Genomic DNA, 17,668 nt, shown 5'->3' with positions numbered 1-17,668 from the left:
CCTGGGTTGCAGGCACATCCCCAGTGGGAGATGTGCAGGAGGCAGCTGATCGATGTTTCTCTCTCATCGATGTTTCTAACTCTCTATCTCTCTCCCTTCCTCTCTGTGAAAAATCAATAAAATGTATTTAAAAAAAAAAAAAAACAAAAAAAACAAATGGTGTTGGGAAAACTGGATACATGCAAAAAGAGATTAGATCACTTTCTTAGACCATATACAGAAATTAACTCAAAATGGATTAAAGTCTAAATGTAAGACCTAAAACCATAAAAGTCCTAGAAGAAAACATAATAGGGAGTAAACTCTTTGACATTACTCTTAGCAATGTCTTTTTGGATATGTCTTCTTGGGTAAGTGCAACAACAGAAAAAAATAATGGGGCTACATCAAACTTAAAAGTTTTTGCACAACAAAGGAAACCATCAACAAAACAAAAAGACAACCCACTTAATGGTAGATCTTCCCAAATGACACTTTCGATAAGGAGTTAATATCCAAAATATATAAGAAACTCATACAACACAAAAACACACACACACAAAAAAAACCAAACTGATTTAAAAACGGGCAGAGAACCTGAATAGGTATTTCTTCAAAGAGGACATACAGATGGCCAACTGTCATATGAAAAGATGCTCAAGGTCACAAATCATCAGGGCAATGCAAATTTAAAATGAGATATCACTTCACACCTGTCAGAATAGCTATCATCAATAAATAATAAGTGTTGGCAAGGATGTGGAGAAAAGGGAACCCTTATTCACTGCTGGTGGGATTTTAAATTAGTGCAACCACTATGGAAAACAGTATGGAGGGTCCTCAAAAATTTTAAAAAAGAACTTCCATACAATCCAGCAAATCCATTTCTAGGTATTTATTGGAAGAAAACAAAAAGAATTCTAATTTGAAAAGATATATTCACCCCTATGTTCACTGCAGCATTAGTAGTAATAGCCAAGCTATGGAAGCAAACTAAGTGTCCATCAATCGATGAATAAAGAAAATGTGGTACATATATACAGTAGAATATTATTCAGCAATAAAAAAGAATAAAGTTTGCCATTTGCGACAACATGGGTGGATTATGTTATGTGAAATAAGTCAGACAGAGAAATACAAAAACTGTATAATTTCCCTTATATGTGGAATCTTAAAAAAAACAAATAAAATAAAACAGAAATAGACCCACAGATATAGAGAACAAGCTGATGGTTGCCAATGAGGAGGGGGTGGAGGATGGGAATAAAGAATAACGTTCTTAAAAAGTGCCTGGATCTCTCACATCCTTTAACAAAGAGTAACACATACCACCCTATTTTTAGGCGGAAGGGGGATACCTCATTCCCTGCAGCAGGGTCCTCCTCGGAACACTCTCTCCAAGGCCTCAGGACACATACCTGGCCACCGTCACAGTGACCCCTCCTATCAGACTGGGCCGCCTAAGCCTGGCCAGAGAAGGTTCTTGCAACACCCGGCCTCAATGACTCCTCATGGCATAAGGCTTTCTGTAAAAAAAGCTGGAATCTGGAGTATCCCTCCTGTCAAGATGAAAGACCAGCCAAAGGCGGGGCTGGTCTAGGGCTTTAGGACAATATCATGGCAACGCCAGGATAGACCACAGGTGCCCCAGGCCCATTGGTACTCTAGTCAAGGCAACCTCCTTCCAAATTGCTGTCCTTTTCCATGAAGCTAAATCTGTTCATCCACCCCATGGACATCAGGCCCTGGGGCCCTTTGTAGAGGCAGCAAATGATCTGGCATCCGTCTATGGAGTCGCTTCCCTCTGGCTCCAGGAGGCCAGCCCAGCCCACAGCTGCCTCCTCCTCTCCACCCCAACCAGGTCTGTCCAAAACCACCATGCCAGTCCTACTGTACCCCTTCCAAGGTAGGTACATTCTTGAGGGAAAACCTCAACTCATACCGTATCACAGAGGACCACAGGATGTTCACACGCATGACACGGTCCACGGACAGAGACCCCTGTCATGCACACATTGTCCACAGAGATGCGACCGTCACACACAGAAATGAACAATCACATAGAGACACAAAGAGATAGGGAAACACAAGGCATATAACCAGAAGCATGGTCCCATCAGCAGGAATACAGACATGGCACAGTCACACCGCAGGAAGGAAAGCTAGACCTTCAAGCCACGAAGTCACATTCTTAGTCACACCTGCAGCTACAAGGTTACACTCACCCCAATGCTATGAGGCTGCTGAGCCCCACATTCTCTCCCAGTCTCATACAAGTACCCTGGAACACCGGAAAGCTCACCACCACAGGCTATACACCATCTCCCAGGAGAGGCACCCACCCTCACACCTGTGCATCATTCAGGCGCAGTCAGTGCCAAGCCACTCCAATCCAGGCACACGGATCCCGGAGTTGCACATAGTCAATCGCATGCTCATTCCTCCCTCCTCCCCCTTTTCCTCCCTTACAGGGCTGTCCAAGAGTGAGTGGAACAAAAGCCCAGCATCCCCTCTTTCACTCCACCCTCTTTTCCCCTCCCCCTGGCGTCCAGCCCCTTTGTCCTTCCGCAGCTGAGCCTGAGTGGCAGTCTAGGCAGCGCAGCAGAGACACTGGAGCCCAGGCTGCCAGGGGTTCAGGCGGCAGGACACACAGGAGTGGTCCGTGCAAGAACAGCAGCTTCAGGGCGCCTGGGAGAGGGAATGGCCAGGTAAGTGCTTAGGACACAGGGCTGCCCTGTGTGGTGTCTACAAATCTAAGCATGTTTGTATGGGTGGGTGTGGGCGTGAAAAAGAGGCAGGGTGGCATGTCAACTTTTAGGGGCTGGGTGCCTCAGTCTGCATCAGGACCTATAGCTTGAGATGCCTAGACTCTTTGCTGGATGGGAGAATGTTCCAACGGGGTGCCCTTCAGCTCCCAGAATGGGAATCCCCAGGTGGAAACTGTGTCTGAGGTCCCTGTGTGTCCACAGTGCCCAGAGCAGATGAGCTGTAGAATGAGTAAGTACAGGTGCACTTCCCAAACAGCCCTATTGCCCTAGGACAGTGGTTCTCAACCTTGGCTGCACATTAGAATCACCTGGGAGTCTTTTTAAAATCCTGATTTCTGGGCCTCATCCTCGGGAAATTCTGTTTCTTTGTTACTAATGTTGTGGCCCCACCCCATAACAAAGAAACAAAATTTCCGGAGGATGAGGCCCAGAAATCAGGATTTAAATATATATATATATATATATATATATATATATATATATATATATTTCTTTATTGATTTCAGAGAGGAAGGGAGAGGGAGAGAGAGATAGAAACATCAATGATGAGAGAGAATCATTGATCAGCTGCCTCCTGCACGTCCCCTACTGGGGATCGAGCCCACAACCCAGGCATGTGCCCTTGGCCGGAATCGAACCTGGGACCCTTTAGTCCGCAGGCTGGCGCTCTATCCACTGAGCTAAACCAGCTAGGACAGAAATCAGGATTTTAAAAAGATTCCCAGGCGATTCTAATGTGCAGCCAAGGTTGAGAACCACTGTTCCAAGAGCTCCCCTAATATTCTGTACTTCCCGTGGGAACGCCACCACACCACCACCAAGTTATAAGCTCCCGAGTGCAGGAGCCATGACTGCCTTGCTCACTGCCTGGCAGAGAAAAGGTTCTCCATACATACTTGTTTAATACTACACTTGACCTTGAACAGGCACTGAGCACCTGCTATGGGCCCGATCCGATGGTGCTGGGGAAGAGGCCCATACAAGAGATGGGCAGGAGACAAGATGGGATGAGGAGAGGGAGGCAGAGTTGTACCCCTCCACATACACTGGGTCTCTGTGGGGTAGCCTGAATTCCTGAACCAAAGGCTACAGCTCCTGTAAGGGGCCCTTCCCTGTACAGATATTTTGTACAGGTTCCCAGCCCTTCAAACCGTGGGAGAGGTAAGAACTCTCTGGAGTTGGTAGCCACGTGGCACTGCTGCATCCCTTGTGGTAGTCCCTAAATACCTTCTACACTTTTGAAATCATTCCTTTATTAGACCCTTCTCAAATTACCCAAATGAAAGCGTGCCAGCTGTGTTCTATCGATACTAACAGAAAACAGCTTGGCGAATTTGAAGCGCAGGAAGGGCAATTTGGCTTAAATGAGTACGTGACGGAGAAGGTGCAACAGCTAAGGCAGGAGCTAGCCCCTCAAGTAGGCAGGGACTGCTGGATCCTTGCGGCCAGCCATTAGGGATCTGGATGGGAGAGTGGAAGGAAGAGTAGTTGAATGAATGAAAGAAAGCACACTACTTACTTTCATGCCTTCCTGGGGCGAGGGGCCTCCTGCCCTCGATTTGGCCCCAGCCAGGAGGACTTCACCACGCTATTTGTGTTCTCTACCCAGCAGGATGCTAGAGGGCCCCTTGCTGGAGGAGTCAGAGCCAGGTGCTGAGGCGCCCTGCTCAGGGTCTTGCCACGCGCAGCGCGTCCTGCAGACCCTCAATGCCTACCGTGGGAGCGGCACCCTCACCGACGCGGTGCTGCGCGCTGGCGGCCACGACTTCCCGAGCCACCGAGCTGCGCTTGGCACGGGCAGCGCCCACTTCCGCGGCCTCTTCGCAGCCGGGCAGCCAGAGCTCGGTCAGGCCGTAGTGCCCGAGATGCCGGGCGCCGGGCGAACCAGGGCGGCAGCAGCGCTGGCCGTGGCACTCGACTACATGTTCAGTTCAGGCGGGCAGCTGCGCGCCGAGGGCGAGGCGGCCGAGCGGCTGGGCGTGGCGGGCCTGCGCGAGGCCTGCGCGCGCTTCCTCGAGGGCAGCCTCCGCGCCGCCGACAGCCGGGCGCTGCGCCTCGTGCCCGCAGCCTTCCCGCCCCGCTCCCCGGCGGGGCGCTGCGGCCGCGGGCGGCGCCAGGGCTTCACTGAAGCGGTGCGCCACGGTGACTTCCTGGAGCTGGCGCCCGAGGACGTGGCCGCGCTGCTGGCGGACCCGGCGCTGGGCGTGGCGCGCGAGGAGGCCGTGTTCGAGGCGGCCATGCGCTGGGTGCGTCACGACGCGCCGGCCCGACGCGGGCAACTGCGGCGCCTGCTGGAGCACGTGCGCCTGCCCCTGCTGGCGCCCGACTACTTCCTGGAGAAGGTGGAGGCGGACGAGCTGCTGCGGGCCTGCTGCGAGTGCCGCCCGCTGCTCCTCGAGGCCCGGGCCTGCTTCATCCTGGGCCGGGAGGCCGGTGGGCTGCGTACGCGGCCACGGAGGTACCGCCCCCACTTCCCCAACATGATCCACTCACTCATTCCTCCGTCATTCTTTAATTCATCCTTCAATCATGCCTCTTGCATGAAATTCACTCATTCATTCAACAAACGTCCCATGGGCTTGGTGTGGGGCATTCTGTCCTTGTAGAGTTAACAGCCAGTGGGGAGGTGCAGGGGTCTCACACCTAATGCACTTTTTCTCTTGCCCATCTGTCTACAATTCTGAGTGTTCCCTTTGTGCAAGTCTTGTGCTGGGTCCCTGGGACTCAAGAGTGATTTGAAAACACCTTAAACGCAGGATATACGTAGGCAGGGCCTGGAACACCAGGCCAGGAGACGGGTGGAGTAGTCCAAAATAGAAGACAAGGAAGTCCACTCTCTTACCACTGTATTTCCAACACCAAGCACAGGGCCTGGTACAAAGATGCTCATTATTTGTCATAGGAATTAGGCAGGAAACCAATGGTTAAAGAGTTTGGGAATCCTGGTGGGGTCAGAAGTCTGAGGGGTCAGTGGGAGGGTATGTAGCCTGGTTCAGTGATTAAGGTATGGGTTTAGGAGATGTTATAGGAGGGAGGCAACAGAATTAGGGAGTGGAGGCCAGAAAGGGTAAGGAGAATGCGTTAGCATCAGACAGACCTGGGCTTGAATTCCAGCTCTTTTGCTTACTGGCTTGCGTGACTTTGGGCAAGCCTAAGTGTTTTAGCCTCAGTTTCCTCCTCTGTAAAAGGAGTAATAATCCCTGCCTACTAGAACTGTCATAAAGAATAAACCAGGTGATTTTTCTAAGTAGGGTTAAAGGCTTTGTAAAGATGATTTTTCTGTAACTTCGAGGTCAGTGGAATGGGATAAGGATTGGTGATCCTTGTCCCATCGATAGCCAGAGGGAAGGTTGGAAGTGACAGTCTAGCTCGGGGATTAGGTGAGGGATGGAAGGACAAGGAAGGGCAGGAGGACTCTACAGTGTGGTCAGTGAGAGGGCTGAAACTTGGGCACGGATCAATGGATATTGAGCTTATCCCCATGCCAGATTCATGGATCTAGCTGAAGTGATTGTGGTCATCGGCGGTTGTGACCGAAAGGGACTTATGAGGTTACCCTTCGCCGATGCCTACCACCCAGAAAGCCAGCGCTGGACCCCACTGCCCAGCCTGCCTGGCTACATGCGCTCAGAGTTCGCTGCCTGTACTCTCCGCAATCACATCTATGTCTCAGGTGAGAGCAGGGCCGCATTGGGAGCCCCACAGGATTGGCTCATGGCTCCTGAGCACTGCCCCTTTTTTCCCACCAACCTGGAGATTGGGGTGGGATTTTTCCTGATAACCTAGTTTTGGCTGAAATGGTATGTAGTCCTGCACAGCCAATCACTGGTGTGACTCCACCCTTTATTCAGTAAAGTCAGCTTCAACTCATATTAATCACTTCTTTTTATTAGCTACTGTGTGCCAGGCATTATGTTAAGAAGCTTACATTAATTAATTCTCTCTACAGTCCCATTTCACAGATGAGAAAACAGGCTCAGAGAGGTTAATAATTTCTCCATTGTCACAAAATTGACAAAGCTAGGAGCTTTGATACCAACAGACTGTGCCTTTCCTGAGATTCAGGCCCTAGAGACTCAGAGGATAAAACACAGTTCCTGCTACCCTGATGTACCCTGGAGAGGGGAAAATGGACATCCCTTTATGACCAGGCTGAATTTGATGGGAACTCTCAGAGACCCCAAATGAGCTGGAATCCTACTCAGGGAATCTAGCCCGACTTGGAGGGAACAGCACAGGCAACGGCATGAAGGCAGGAACGTGCAGAAAGGAACCCCCGGTACTCAGGGCTCTGAAGTGCAGGTTCAGTGTATCTGTTAGAGGAGGGGAAGCCATTGTAGGTGAGGGAGGAATGGGAGTCTGGAGTCGGATCAGGGAGACTTTGACTCCAGGCCTAGGCAGACTGCACTTGATGTTGTAGGACTTTATCACTGGACAGCTTATCCAAGGCCACTGGAAATACAGAGGCAAGGGCTACAAAACAGAGGTGTGGCTCAGGCTGGGGGGGGGGGGGGGGCGGTCAGAATTGTCCCTGGGGAAGCTACTCCTAAGAGGTGAGTCGCTGGTCAGGAACCCCATGCCAGCCAGGGAGGAAGAGTCCACAGCCTGCACCCTCGGTGCCTGGCCTGCCCCCACCCCCACCCCCGGAGCGTGCTGTGTCCTTCACTAATACCAGTGTTGGGCTTGGGGGCTGGAAGCTCTGGTTGGGATCAGTGATTTTCAGCAAGTCATTCCTGGCCTCTTCTGCGTCATCCAAGTTTCCTATCTGTCAACTAGGTAGTAATCCCAACACCTCATGGAGGGATAAACAGACATGAAGCCATGCAGGTGAAGGCAGAAGTGAGACAGAAGCCCGGGGTCACCCTCTACCCCTCCCCATCCTGTGTCGGTGGCTCTGCTTTCTCTGTCCCAGTGTACTCCTGATTCTTGCCTTGGGTACCTTCAGTAGACTTCTAACGTGCCCCCTTTGCTTCCCTGAGCTCAGAGCCTGGCACACCACCACGATGTACCGAGTGAAGATTAGTTCCTTCTCCCTGAGTCCCTCAGGCCTCTCCTCTCAAAAGTCTATGCCTGTTGTCCTAACTCAGATTTTGCCACCACTCATTCAAAGCACACGGTCTGGGTCACACCAGCTCAGGAGAAAGTCCTTCTTGATGTCTACCCTTAACTCTTCCTTTGGATCTGGGGGCAGTAGCTGCTTCTCTCTCCCCAGGAGGCCACATCAACAGCCATGATGTATGGATGTTGAGCTCCCATCTGCACACCTGGATCAAGGTGGCCTCATTGCACAAGGGCAGATGGAGGCACAAGATGGTGGTCTTGCACGGACAGGTAGGGACATGCAGCAGCTGCTGCCGCTGGGGCCCAGGGTATAGATCTATAGATGTCCTTGGAGAGGCCCTCTCTAAGACCCTCTCTCTCTGTAAGGGCTCTGAAGTCTCAAAATAGAAAGGGACTTGCTCAAAGTCACATCAAAATACTAATGCTAATAGTTAATTACTGTCATAGTATAGCCTACAGCCTAGGGTGTGGGCTCTGGGGCCAAATAGCCTAGGTTTGAATCTTGACTCTGCCACTTAAGACCAAAACACACACACACACACACACACACACACTGCCAGTTATCTTTGTAAGCTACATCTCCAACTCAGAAATGCAAATAAAAGCGCTTCTTAGAATCATTTAAGGCAGTAAACCCTTAATTGCCAGCTATTATTTAAGCATTAGCTTGGTGTTGAGTATTTTACAGATCAGTTCTACATGCAGGACCCATTCTAGAGATGGATGTCATTATCCCCATGGGGCGAGGTTGTCACTGGGTGGTGGGAGCATGGGGGTTCACCCGGGCCCTTTTGCTGGGGTGGGATAGCTTCTGGCACACAGCCAGAGCCAGCCCTGACTCCAGCGGGGGGACCCCCTTGTCCTCACACATAGCTGTTCGTGGTGGGTGGCTTTGATGGACTACAGCGCCTGCGCAGCGTGGAGCGCTACGACCCCTTCTCCAACACGTGGGAGTCCGTGGAGCCGCTCCTGGAGGCTGTGAGCTCGGCAGCGGTGGTGCCCTGTGCTGGCCGGCTCTACGTGATTGGGGGTGCCAGGCAGGACAACATCAGCACAGACAAGGTGGGCGTGGATAGGATACTGGAAGCCTGTTATGTGTTGGCATTGAGTTGGCACTTTCCGGTCCTCATCCATTTTCTTAATCCCATCAACGGCCCTGAGGAGTAAGCTATGTTTGAGGTCACACACTGGGTCAGCAGCACAGCTAGGCCTGAATGTTTGGGCTGCTTGGTGCCATATGGTGTTGTTGTTTTTTTAATATATATTTTATTGATTTTTTACAGAGAGGAAGGGAGAGGGACAGAGAGTTAGAAACATCAATGAGAGAGAAACATCGATCAGCTGCCTCCTGCACACCCCCTGTTGGGGATGTGCCCGCAACCAAGGTACATGCCCTTGACCAGAATCGAACCTGGGACCTTTCAGTCCACAGGCTGACGCTCTATCCACTGAGCCAAACCGGTTTCGGCGGTCCCATATGGTTTTATAGATTAAAAAATTAAGTGGGGGTGCTCGGCCAGGTGTCTGTTAGTTGGAGGGTCCTCCCACACACACACCAAAAAGGTAGCAGGTTCGATTCCCGGTCTGGGCACCTACAGAAGAAACAAGATCAAGGTTTCTCTCTATCTCCCTTCCTCTCTCTCTAAAATAAACAAACATATCCTTGGGTGAGATTTTAAATTAAGTGAGGGCAAGAGTGGGAGTAATTAAAATGTTTTTCTGCGAGCGTGTCTGATGTGGCTCAGTGGTTGAGCATCGACCTATGAGCCAGGGGGTCGCACTTCGATTCCCAATCAGGGCACATGCCTGGATCGTGGGCTCGATCCACAGTGGGGAGCATGCAGGAGGCAGCAAATCGATGGTTCTCTCTCATAATTGATGTTTCTATCTCCCTCTCTCTGCCCCTCTCTCTGAAACCAATAAACACATATTTTTTTAAAAAGAAGTTTTTGTGCCATTCAAAAATGTAATACTCATTATTGAAAAATGTAGAAAACCGGAAACAGGAAAAAAATCACCCATAATTCCCCCACCTAAGGATAGTAACTACTATTTAATATTATGGTGCATTGCCTCCCGGCTTCCTCTAAATTGACTTTTGATTTTCTGTTCTAGTTTTGCCTTCTTACTGTTGGTGGTGTTGTTTATTCGGGTTTTTTTTGTTGTTGTTTTTTTTTAATATATTTTATTGATTTTTTTACAGAGAGGAAGGGAGAGGGATAGAGAGTTAGAAACATCGATGAGAGAGAAACATTGATCAGCTGCCTCCTGCATACTCCCTACTGGGTATGTGCCCGCAACCAAGGTACATGCCCTTGACCGGAATCGAACCTGGGACCCTTGCGTCCGCAGGCTGATGCTTTATCCACTGAGCCAAACCGGTTAGGGCTATTCGTTTGTTTTTTTAATTACTGACTTTAGACAGAAAAGGAGAGGGATAGATAGAAACATTGATGAGAGAGAATCATCGATTGGCTGTCTTCTGCACGCACCCGACTGGGGATGGAGCCCACAACCCTGGCATGTACCCCAACTAGGAATTGAACCAGTGACTTCTTGGTTTATGAATCAATGCTCAACCACTAAGTCACACTGGCTGGTGCATTCTTATTGTTAGTAAAATTTCGCATTCTGCTTTTTATTTATGTAAGAGTAAGAAGCAGAATGTACTTTCCACATGCTTAGCAACTCGTCTAAGCCATCACATCAGTAACTGTGTAATAGGCCACTGGGCAGATGAGCTATAGTCTACTAAAGTCATTTAGTTTTTATGAATAAAAATTAATCTTCATAATGACAGCTCTCTCCTTGCCCAGATGGCCTCACAGGCTGTGGTCTGGGATTTGAATCTTCCCCAGCTAGGATCACGCGTCTTTCCTTATCCCCTGACCCCATTTTCCCAGCACCTTCCTGGGGTTGGCTGAACTGCCCATTTAGTACCCAGTACCCTCTCATGCAGCACCTACTTGTTTTAGGCCATTCTGGGGGTCTCCAAAGAAACAATGAAACGGAGTAACGGTGAGCAGGCAGCTACAGTACAAGCCCTCAGACATTGTGAAAGGTGTCTTAAACACCTGTAGGACTGGGAGGCATGTGGACAGCTGTAGTAATGAGCTGCAAGACACCCCAGCTGGAATCTGGTCATGACCTCATAGCACCAGGAAGAAGGATGAGGATTGACTGACAGTGCATGCAGCCAGGAACACATCTCCATGGGGGACCTGCTCTGAGGACTGCTATAGCACTAATGCAGGCGGCATCTCCATGTCCTGGAATGGAGACCTCCTTGGACCTTGAAAGATGAAGATGTTTTCAACACAGGGAGTCCAGGGGTAGGAGAAAGAAGGTGGAACTAGACTTGAGGGCAGGGATAATGGGTTTTCTCTACCCTCCCAGACACTAGCTGAGGCAAATATTGTGCTGAATGAGTCCCCCTGACGGAGAGAAGTGGGAGTGCATGGGCAGCAGGGCAGGTGGGGGGTGAAGCTTCACCACTGCCAAACCTCCTGCCTCCCAGGTGCAGTGCTTTGACCCCAAGGAGGACAGGTGGAGCCTGCAGTCACCAGCACCCTTCTCTCAGCGATGTCTTGAGGCTGTCTCCCTCAAGGACACCATCTATGTGGTGGGAGGCCTCATGAGCAAAATCTACACCTACCACCCTGGTACAGATGTCTGGGGGGAGGCAGCTGTCCTCCCCAGCCCCGTGGTAAGTGGAGGGTCCTAGGCAAGGCCCTGACACTGGTTCCACTGAGGAGAGGGAAGACCCATTTCTAAGGATCTGCATCTTAGAGATAGTGAGTCTTGTGTCTCATTCCATGCTAGGTGGTTCTACACGGTTCTCTAGCTTTGCCCTCACAATGAAAACCAGCCTTGCATTTCGCAAATGAGCCTGGAACCCCAGTCCCAAGTGCTGTAGCCTTGGGTGGGAAATTTGGTCTAAGTGACCTTGCACTCTCCTGTCCTGAAGGCCACTAGCTGGTAGCCTACTGAAGAGATGGGAGGGGGGAGCATGGAGAAGGACCTTGCTGAGTTCCCCTGCCCCAGTGGTATCAGAGAAGGGAGGCCCGGGCCCTGGATGGATGCTCTGGCCCCTGTATACCTTGCCTCTCCCACCTTTTGTCACCTCCTGAAACTCCAGAGACTGTAGAGGGGTGTGGTTACACTGGTAGTCCCAGCCGGTTATGACCTTTAGTGATCCTAAGAGCCTGAGACTTCTGGCTTCTCTAAGTTTGAGATCCTAAGATGGTGATGGTGTTAATTATTATTATTGTTACTGGAGTGCTTACTGTGCTGCAGGCACTATGTAAAATACTTTACACGCTTAACCCCATTAACTGTTAAGGGAACCTAGGGAAGGTACGACTGTTCTTCTCACTTTGCAGATAAGGAAACTGAGGCCCAGAGAGGTTAAGTGACTTGGCCAGTATTCATTTAGTAAGGGTCAAGCCAGAGCTTTCTGCCTTCCATCCAATTTCTGGTCTCTCTAACATTCACACTGCTTGCTCACATTCTGTGGGTCAAGGTTTTGTTGCCTGGCCTGGCCAGCTAGGGACAACGTGAGCCCCAGGCTGGACCCCATAGCTGACTGTCTTTCTATTTGTACACCCAGGAGAGCTGTGGCGTGACTGTGTGTGATGGGAAGGTCCACATCACTGGTGGGAGAGATGATCACGGGGAAAGCACTGACAGGGTCTTCACCTTTGACCCCAGCAGTGGGCAGGTGGAGGCCCAGCCGTCCCTGCAGCGCTGCACCAGCTCCCACGGCTGCGTCACCATTGTCCAGAGCCTGGGCAGGTGACTCAGATTTGGACAACCGGATCCAGGAGCAGAGAGAGAAGGGAGAACTCAGGCTCACCACTCTGCTTTCCTCATGGAACCGCCATGTAAATAGCGCCTTAACTTATTGCCCCCTTTCTCGTAGAAATAAAACATCATTCAAAGGTTGGGTCTGTGTTCCAGCTCATGCCTGCTTTGCCTGGAGAAGTATCTGCTCCTTGTTTTGACTCTTTACAAAGCACCTACATGTTACTTCATTTACTTTCATAATAGCAGTGTGGACATAATTTAAAATATTATGAAATATTCCATGCATAAAAGAATATATATTTTTGTGCAGTTTAATAATAATAATAAAACATCTTCCTTCCTACCACCTAGCTTAGGAAATAGTCTGTCACAGCCCTGGCTCATGGGGCTCAGTTGGTTAGAACATTGTCCCATACACCAAAAGGTGGCAGGTTCGATTAAAAAAATTTTTTTAGTCTACATAAAAACAAAAAAAGAAATAGAATGTTAGAAATGCCTTTGTAGGCTCTGGTGTCTATTCCCGAACCCATTCCCTTCCCATAGTCCTCTGAGGTAATCACTATCCTTCAACTTGAGATTATCAACACTTTTAACTTTTAGTGAGCTAATTATTAATATCTGTATTTCATGAAGCTGCAGAATCAATGAGACATTTCTGGTCAGGAAGGAGAACAACCCTCTCAAATTCGAACACCTAGCAGAGACAGACAAAATTAGAGCCCAGACAGCGAAAAAGACAAAGACATAGGTGTAAAAGTAAGCAAACATGTCCAAGGATCAGAAACAACAGAATTGTAAAACCCCAAGGAAGGCAGAAGTTTGAGCTCTGGGGCTCAGGCTCTGAGGGATAAAGGCCTTAAAAACAGGATTCCAATCCAGGCTCACTGCTAGAGGCCAGGGCCGAGGTGCTCCACTCGTGAAAGAAACTGAAACAAAACAGAAACCCAAATGGCCTTGGGGTCCGAAGCTTGCGGCTGGGTGATGGGTGCCAGAGCCACGGGCCTTCGAGAACCCAGCCAGGCTGCATCTGGACCTCCAACATCCCCAGCATCAACAGGGGGCACAAACCCCTGATGTGACTAAGCACCTGGGTTAGCCTGGGCTCTAGAAAAAGCAACACAGAACTGCTGGATAGGAAGGGGTGATGAGAGAGGGAATGAAAGATGCCACAAAGGGAATCTGTGAGGCAGAGGCCTAGTGGTGCAGGTTCTGTGCCTGTTTCTAAGGCCCAGAGGACGGAAGACCTAGCCAGACCCCATCTGAGGCTCCCCTCATTTGCACCCAGATTGCCTTTTAAAAATCTATCATAGGCTCCTGCAACTCCTCCAGCACAGGGCCAGCCCCACTCCCCTCCCATCTTCCAAAGCCCCAGGGCCCCATCTGGGAGATCTTTCCAGCTGGGTCTAGCCCTTTACAGCCCAGCACAAAGGCCCAGGTCACAGCTGAGCTCCTACCTTCTGATTATCCCTGATTAGGGAGCCTGTGACCATCTGGACACAGCTGATAATGGCAGAGGGGAAGTGGGTGTAGGGGGAGGCCCAGTTCCTCAGAGCCCGCCTGCCCCCACCCCAGGGATAACATCCAGGACAAAGAAAGCACTATTATTTGCCTATCCCGTCAAATGCCCAAGTGGAAATGAGAGGGGCAAATCCAGGGCAAGCTCTCCCTCACCTGGGCTGGGCACCTCCTGTGTGCCAAGCAGACTGCACCACTTCCCCGACGATGACCATTCGAGTTCCCTATGCCCTTTCATGCAAGTGCTGATGCCCCTTCCTGCTGTCTGCTTGGGCAGACCTGATACCCTCCATCTCCCGAGTTTACCACTCTCCTCGTGTCCCTTATCTGCCCTGGTTCTATCAGGTGACATATGGCCAGGCCTTTGTCTCCCGACACCCAAGGGATGCCCTTTGAGGCAGAAAAGGTGTCAGCTTCATCTGTGTCCCCCAGTGCCCAGAACAAGGCCTCCCATTGAATACATTAAATCAAAGTTTTTGCTGTTTTCTACCTCGCAATGCCTATGAGTTGGTACTATTGCCTACCCCACATTTACAGACTCAGTTGTAAGTGACTTGCTTACTAAAGTCACTGAGCTGATAAGTGGTGGCAGAGCCAAGATTCCAACCTGCATCCAGCTATCTCCAAAGCCTGCTCTCTCCATGCAGCCACATCCAGGCTCTGCTAATCTGAGAATGTGGGTGTTGCACATATGAATGAGGCACAGCTGTTTAGAAGTAGGAGACACATCATTTCCACAGAGGAAAATCCCATCCTGATAGAATTTTGTTCCTGTCCTTAGGGGCCTCCTTGAATGAAGAGAGGCATTATTCATGTCCCTAGTGAGTGAGGCTCACAGGAACACAAGCAAAAGTTGACACCCCATATACCCTCATTTCCTAGGACTACTAGTTATACCTAATACTTTGGTCTCTCAGTCTAACTAGTCCTTTTGTGGAATGTCTCCCTGGCTCCTAACCCACAGCTTCCCCACTTCCACCACTCCCTGCAGCCAGACAAGATCAGAGCATGAACCCTGAGCATGGCCCCTTGGCCGTGCAGTATGCCAAAGACTTAACTCTGGTATACCATCAGAAGCCACTGGAGCCAAATTCAGTTTTTATTTTTCTTCCCGAGCAGTTCTAATTATTTGTAAGGATTAGAATTTTATGACTGTTCTTTTTTAGTGGGCTTCCAAAGAACAATGGGGAAATTTATTTTAAAACACTAGGATATGCATATAAGCATAACCAATGGACACAAGACACTGGCGGGTAGGGGAGGCCGGGGGAAGGCCAAGGGGGAAAATAAAAAGGAGACATATGTACTACTCTGTGTAATATTTTAAGCAATAAAACAAAATTTAAAAAAAATAAACACTAGGATAAAATTCATTCTTTCTTACAATCACCATATGGAATAGTTGGATTCTTGCATAAATCTAAAATACATTGAGATCTTGATGAACTTAATTTTTCTGTATCTTGAAAAACTTTATTTCATAATAGAAATTATCATATTACTCGTCAATTATTCCCAACTATGTCAAACAAGACTAAGATGGTAAAAAAATGGAAGAATGATGGTATTGCCTAAAAGATGCAATGAAATAAATCACTATTACATCACCTTTCAGTTTCCATTGCCCAAAGGATTGGTTGTCATCTTTTAAAAAGATATCAAAGAAGTCTAGAGACATCAATTAAGAATTCAGGCCCTAGCTGGTTTGGCTCAGTGGAGAGTGTTGGCCTGCAGACTGAAGGGTCCGGGTTCGATTCCAGTCAAGGAATACCAGGGTTGTGGGCTCCATCCCCAGTAGGGGGCATGCAGGAGGCAGACAATAATTCTCATCATTGATGTTTCTACCTCTCCTTTTCCCTTCCTCTCTGAAATAAAAAATATATTTAAAAAAATAATAAACTCAGGACTTTTTATTTCCCACCCATAATGACAAGAAAAGAAAGTTGACTGAGGACATTTCACACTTATTACACAAATTAGAAAAAGAATGCAGAGGCACATTGCTGGACTCTAGTCTCTAAAGATAGGAAATTGGTCACATAAGCAAAATCTTTCCTAGATGAATTTTCTCGAGAATTAGCGAATGAACAATGTATTTCTTTTTTTTTTTTCGCTTAAAGTATTACAAAGGGTATTACATAAGTGTCCTTTTTTCCCCCCCCCCGCCCTTGACAAACCCCTACCCTCCCTTACCCCCCAGTGTCTTATGTCCATTAGTTATGCTTATATGCATGCATACAAGTCCTTCGGTTGATCTCTTACTCCCCTCCCTTCTGCCCCCCAACCTTCTCTGGCCTTCCCGCTGCAGTTTGACAATCTGTTTGAGGCAGCTCTGCCTCTGTATCTATTATTTGAACAATGTATTTCTAAAAATAGAAAGGAACTATGGTATTTTAAGTCATAAGGCATTATTTAGTGAAGTCGTTCAACAGGATTTCATCACGCAGAATTTTTATGACAAAAAAACCTGGACCATCCTGTTTTGCTAAAGGGTGGTGTAGCAATATTCTTTCATCTTTTATGATGCTTATGCACCCAAATTTACTTCATACTGTTTGTTACAGTTCATAAGTGGGAATACACTGAAGACAGTTGTGTAGGTGAAGGGAAACAGATGATATAAAAAATTTTAAAAAATAAAATTGGTGCCCAGCTGGTGTGGCTCAGTGGTTGAGCATCGACTTATGAGCCAGGAGTTCAAGGTACAATTCCTGGTTAGGGCACATGCCTGGGTTATGGGCTCCATCCCTAGTGTGGGGCATGTAGGAGGCAGCCGATCAGTGATTCTCTCTCATCATTGATATTTCTATCTCTCTTTCCCTTCTTCTCTGAAATCAATAAAAAATATACATTTAGAAATAAGTTTTAAAAAGTGTTTTAAAAGCAAGGAACATGGCTGGCTGTCCTTAAATTATGAGTCATCAAAAATATTGCATGTTGACAAGGCAAGTGCAAAAAACCAGAAGAAAACAAAAGCAGTAAGCTAGAGCCTATTAGAGATGTATCTGAAATCTGGAATCAGTTATATGAGTATGTTCTAGTCCAGGGGTGGGCAAACTTTTTGACTCAAGGGCCACAATGGGTTCTTAAACTGGACCGGAGGGCCGGAACAAGAGCATGGATGGAGTGTTTGTGTGAACTAATATAAATTCAAAGTAAACATCATTACATAAAAGGGTACGGTCTTTTTTTTTTTTTAGTTTTATTCATTTCAAACTGGCCGTAGTTTGCCCACGGCTGTTCTAGTCACACATAGCAGCTGATGAGCAGTTCATTGCATTCAAGGAATGTTGCTCATTTTGGGTATATGTACCTTCAAAACAAGGAAAATTTGGAATTGTTTGCTGTTTTAATTCACATATATTTATGCATATACACATGACTTTATTGATATAATTCATCCATTTGCAAAGTATAATTCAATGGTTTTTAGTATACTCAGAGTTGTACTAATACTTGTGACGGTTATGGGGCAGTTGATGGTTCACCAGTGAGGGCAGGATGAATAGGTCACAGCAGTCCTCCCCGCAGGGGAGAAA

The 17,668-nt window shown here is 48.4% G+C and overlaps 2 protein-coding genes across 2 annotated transcripts in view; one reads left to right on the top strand and one right to left on the bottom strand.

Annotated features, from left to right (window-relative positions):
* Positions 1 to 17,668, bottom strand: part of RPS3 (ribosomal protein S3) — a 35,429-nt gene that overhangs the window by 8,073 nt on the left and 9,688 nt on the right. The gene's annotated exons all lie outside the window — the stretch shown is intronic.
* On the top strand, positions 4,271 to 12,735 carry KLHL35 (kelch like family member 35). Its single transcript, XM_070427041.1, has 6 exons — positions 4,271 to 5,205; positions 6,236 to 6,420; positions 7,960 to 8,078; positions 8,682 to 8,870; positions 11,326 to 11,514; positions 12,418 to 12,735. The coding sequence occupies exons 1-6, from the start codon at positions 4,271 to 4,273 to the stop codon at positions 12,604 to 12,606; spliced, it is 1,806 nt and encodes a 601-aa protein (XP_070283142.1). The 3' UTR covers positions 12,607 to 12,735.

This window comes from Myotis yumanensis, unplaced genomic scaffold (genome assembly GCF_028538775.1).
Source record: "Myotis yumanensis isolate MYYU_CA2020_CCGP unplaced genomic scaffold, mMyoYum1.0.hap1 SCAF_10, whole genome shotgun sequence".
Lineage (NCBI taxonomy): Eukaryota > Metazoa > Chordata > Mammalia > Chiroptera > Vespertilionidae > Myotis > Myotis yumanensis.
The sequence above is the reverse complement of the archived record's forward strand: the minus strand, read 5'-3'. Positions and strand labels throughout refer to the sequence as shown.

What these genes read in the sequence shown, in the direction of transcription:
- KLHL35 (XM_070427041.1), top strand. Translation starts at nt 4,271, where the DNA reads ATGCCTTCCTGGGGCGAGGGGCCTCCTGCCCTCGATTTGGCCCCAGCC. An exon ending in ACAACATCAGCACAGACAAG is followed by an intron (nt 8,871 to 11,325) that starts GTGGGCGTGGAT and finishes CCTGCCTCCCAG; the next exon opens with GTGCAGTGCTTTGACCCCAA. An exon ending in CTGTCCTCCCCAGCCCCGTG is followed by an intron (nt 11,515 to 12,417) that starts GTAAGTGGAGGG and finishes TTGTACACCCAG; the next exon opens with GAGAGCTGTGGCGTGACTGT.